This window comes from Ursus maritimus, unplaced genomic scaffold (assembly GCF_017311325.1).
Source record: "Ursus maritimus isolate PB19 unplaced genomic scaffold, ASM1731132v1 scaffold_7, whole genome shotgun sequence".
NCBI classification, from domain to species: Eukaryota; Metazoa; Chordata; class Mammalia; order Carnivora; family Ursidae; genus Ursus; species Ursus maritimus.
In genome coordinates this window covers 30,497,856-30,499,718 of record NW_024426885.1, presented here as the reverse complement: position 1 = coordinate 30,499,718, position 1,863 = coordinate 30,497,856, and the positions used below count along the sequence as shown (strand labels likewise).

The window sequence follows — 1,863 nt, the reverse complement described above, 5'->3', positions numbered from 1 at the left end:
CCCACCGAAGAGCAAGAGACGCAGAGCTGCCCTCAGAGAAAGCCCCGAGCTGGGACAGTGGTGACAAGGCAGCTGCCACCGACTCCCAAGTTGGGACAGGGAGGTAGAGGAGGGAAAGGCTGCCCGCGGGCCTGAGCTGGTTGGGAGCTAAGTACAAACTTTGCCTGGGCCCCCTGTGTCACAAAGTCCTGGAAGACACAGACACTGCCCTGGGCTTCGTCGTGAGCAGGGTAAGCCTGGGTCACGCGCTGCAGGCACGACCCCACAAGCAGGTGTCCCCCCATCCTAGATGACGAGTCCAGGAGAGCAGAGAGTACGGCCTCTGCCCCGGACTTCACATGGTGTCCTGGGGCCTCCTGCCCCCTGCGCTGCTCCCAGCCCGACTCCAGCTGCCTGGGCCTAGCTCCCGCGTTCCCAGACTCTCCAGCCTCTGCTGCCCTTCCCGTGCTCCACTTACAGCACCTCCAGCCCCCGCAGAGCCCGGAAGGCCCCTTCCTCGATGCAGCTGATCTGGTTCTTGTCCAGCTGTCTGTGAAGCAAAACGCAGTTGTACAGGAAGGCACGTTGCCTGGAGCAGGGGCATCCGAACCCTTTGATCCCGCACTCCATTAGTTTAAAGCAAAGAGGCCTGGCCCCACGCATTTGTTCAGTATATATGTGCTGACCCAAATAGCAAACGCTAACAAAAGCTCATGTTCTTTCTTCTTTAGTTAAAACAATAAATATAAGTAAAAGTTACATTATATTCCTTCACCTAACTTTGCATATCCTCGGGGAGCAGGCACCTGTCCCCCCCACCCCACTTTGGAGACCACCCGGAGGGTGCTGGAGGCTGGGAAAGGAGACAGCTTCACCCAAGGGCAGCGGCAGCCAGAGCTCACACGTGGATTTCAGCCCAAGTGCCCACAGTGACTGACCAGAGGGGGCCCCCTGGAATGCTGCTTTTGGAATAAACTGACGCTGTGATTGGGGTCCCTTGGGAAAGAAGGCAGTGCTCGGTTGTCTACGACAGACATGGGGTCAGGGAGTGACAGGCATGCCGGGCATTTGCCATTCCTGCTGCAGTCAGAGCTCGGGGAGGACAGGAATAATTGTGAATAGTAGGAAGAAACCATTACATTTAAATAACACTTGACAAAGTGTATTTATTTCCTTGTCTCCTTTCAACTTCAGAACAAGCCCGTGAGGCAAATATGATTGTCCATTTTACAGAACAATATACTGAGGCTCAGTGAAGTTAACTGACTTGTAGCCACTTCTACAGTATGCACCTGGAAGAGAAGATTCACACCCAGCTCTCTCAATCTACCGAAGGGCAAGAGCATGCAGACTGTGCCATTTAAATGGACCATGAACCTCACCTAAGCACCCCCAGTCCATGACACTCCCTTCTACCCAGTCCCCAAAGGCTGCCTGTTTCCGTTGACCCCAGACTGTTCCAGAAGACCATGCTGGTACCAGCCATCTCAGAGTCCATACCAGCTCCTTGGCTGCCTGGACCACAGGGCTGGGGCAGATGCACAAGGATACTGCAAGGGGTGGCCCTCCAGCCCCTGTACCCTTCCCCCTCCCAGGCCTGAACTCACAAATTTTTGAGGTCTGTAGCTCCACGAAAAGCTTTTCTGGGGATGGCCTGGATTGTGTTCTCACTCAGGTCCCTGAGAGGATAAAGCCAGAGGGAGAAAAACACTGATCAGAAGAGATTTCTCTGGAGTGCCCTGATGAGTCAGGGAGGTCACGATGGCCAGATAGCACTCCAGCACCTGGGAGAGCATCTGGCACACAAAGCCCTGCTCTGAGCATTTGCAGAAGGAAAGGGGAAAGGGGAAAGGGGAAAGGGGAAAGGGGAAAGGGGAAAGGGGA

The 1,863-nt window shown here is 54.9% G+C and overlaps 1 protein-coding gene across 1 annotated transcript in view; it reads right to left on the bottom strand.

Annotated features, from left to right (window-relative positions):
• The window catches only part of SLIT1 (slit guidance ligand 1), a 163,068-nt gene that overhangs the window by 51,950 nt on the left and 109,255 nt on the right, over positions 1-1,863 (bottom strand). The window contains 2 exon segments of the mRNA XM_040624555.1: positions 458-529; positions 1,587-1,658. Coding sequence (XP_040480489.1) covers positions 458-529; positions 1,587-1,658 — 144 coding nt within the window.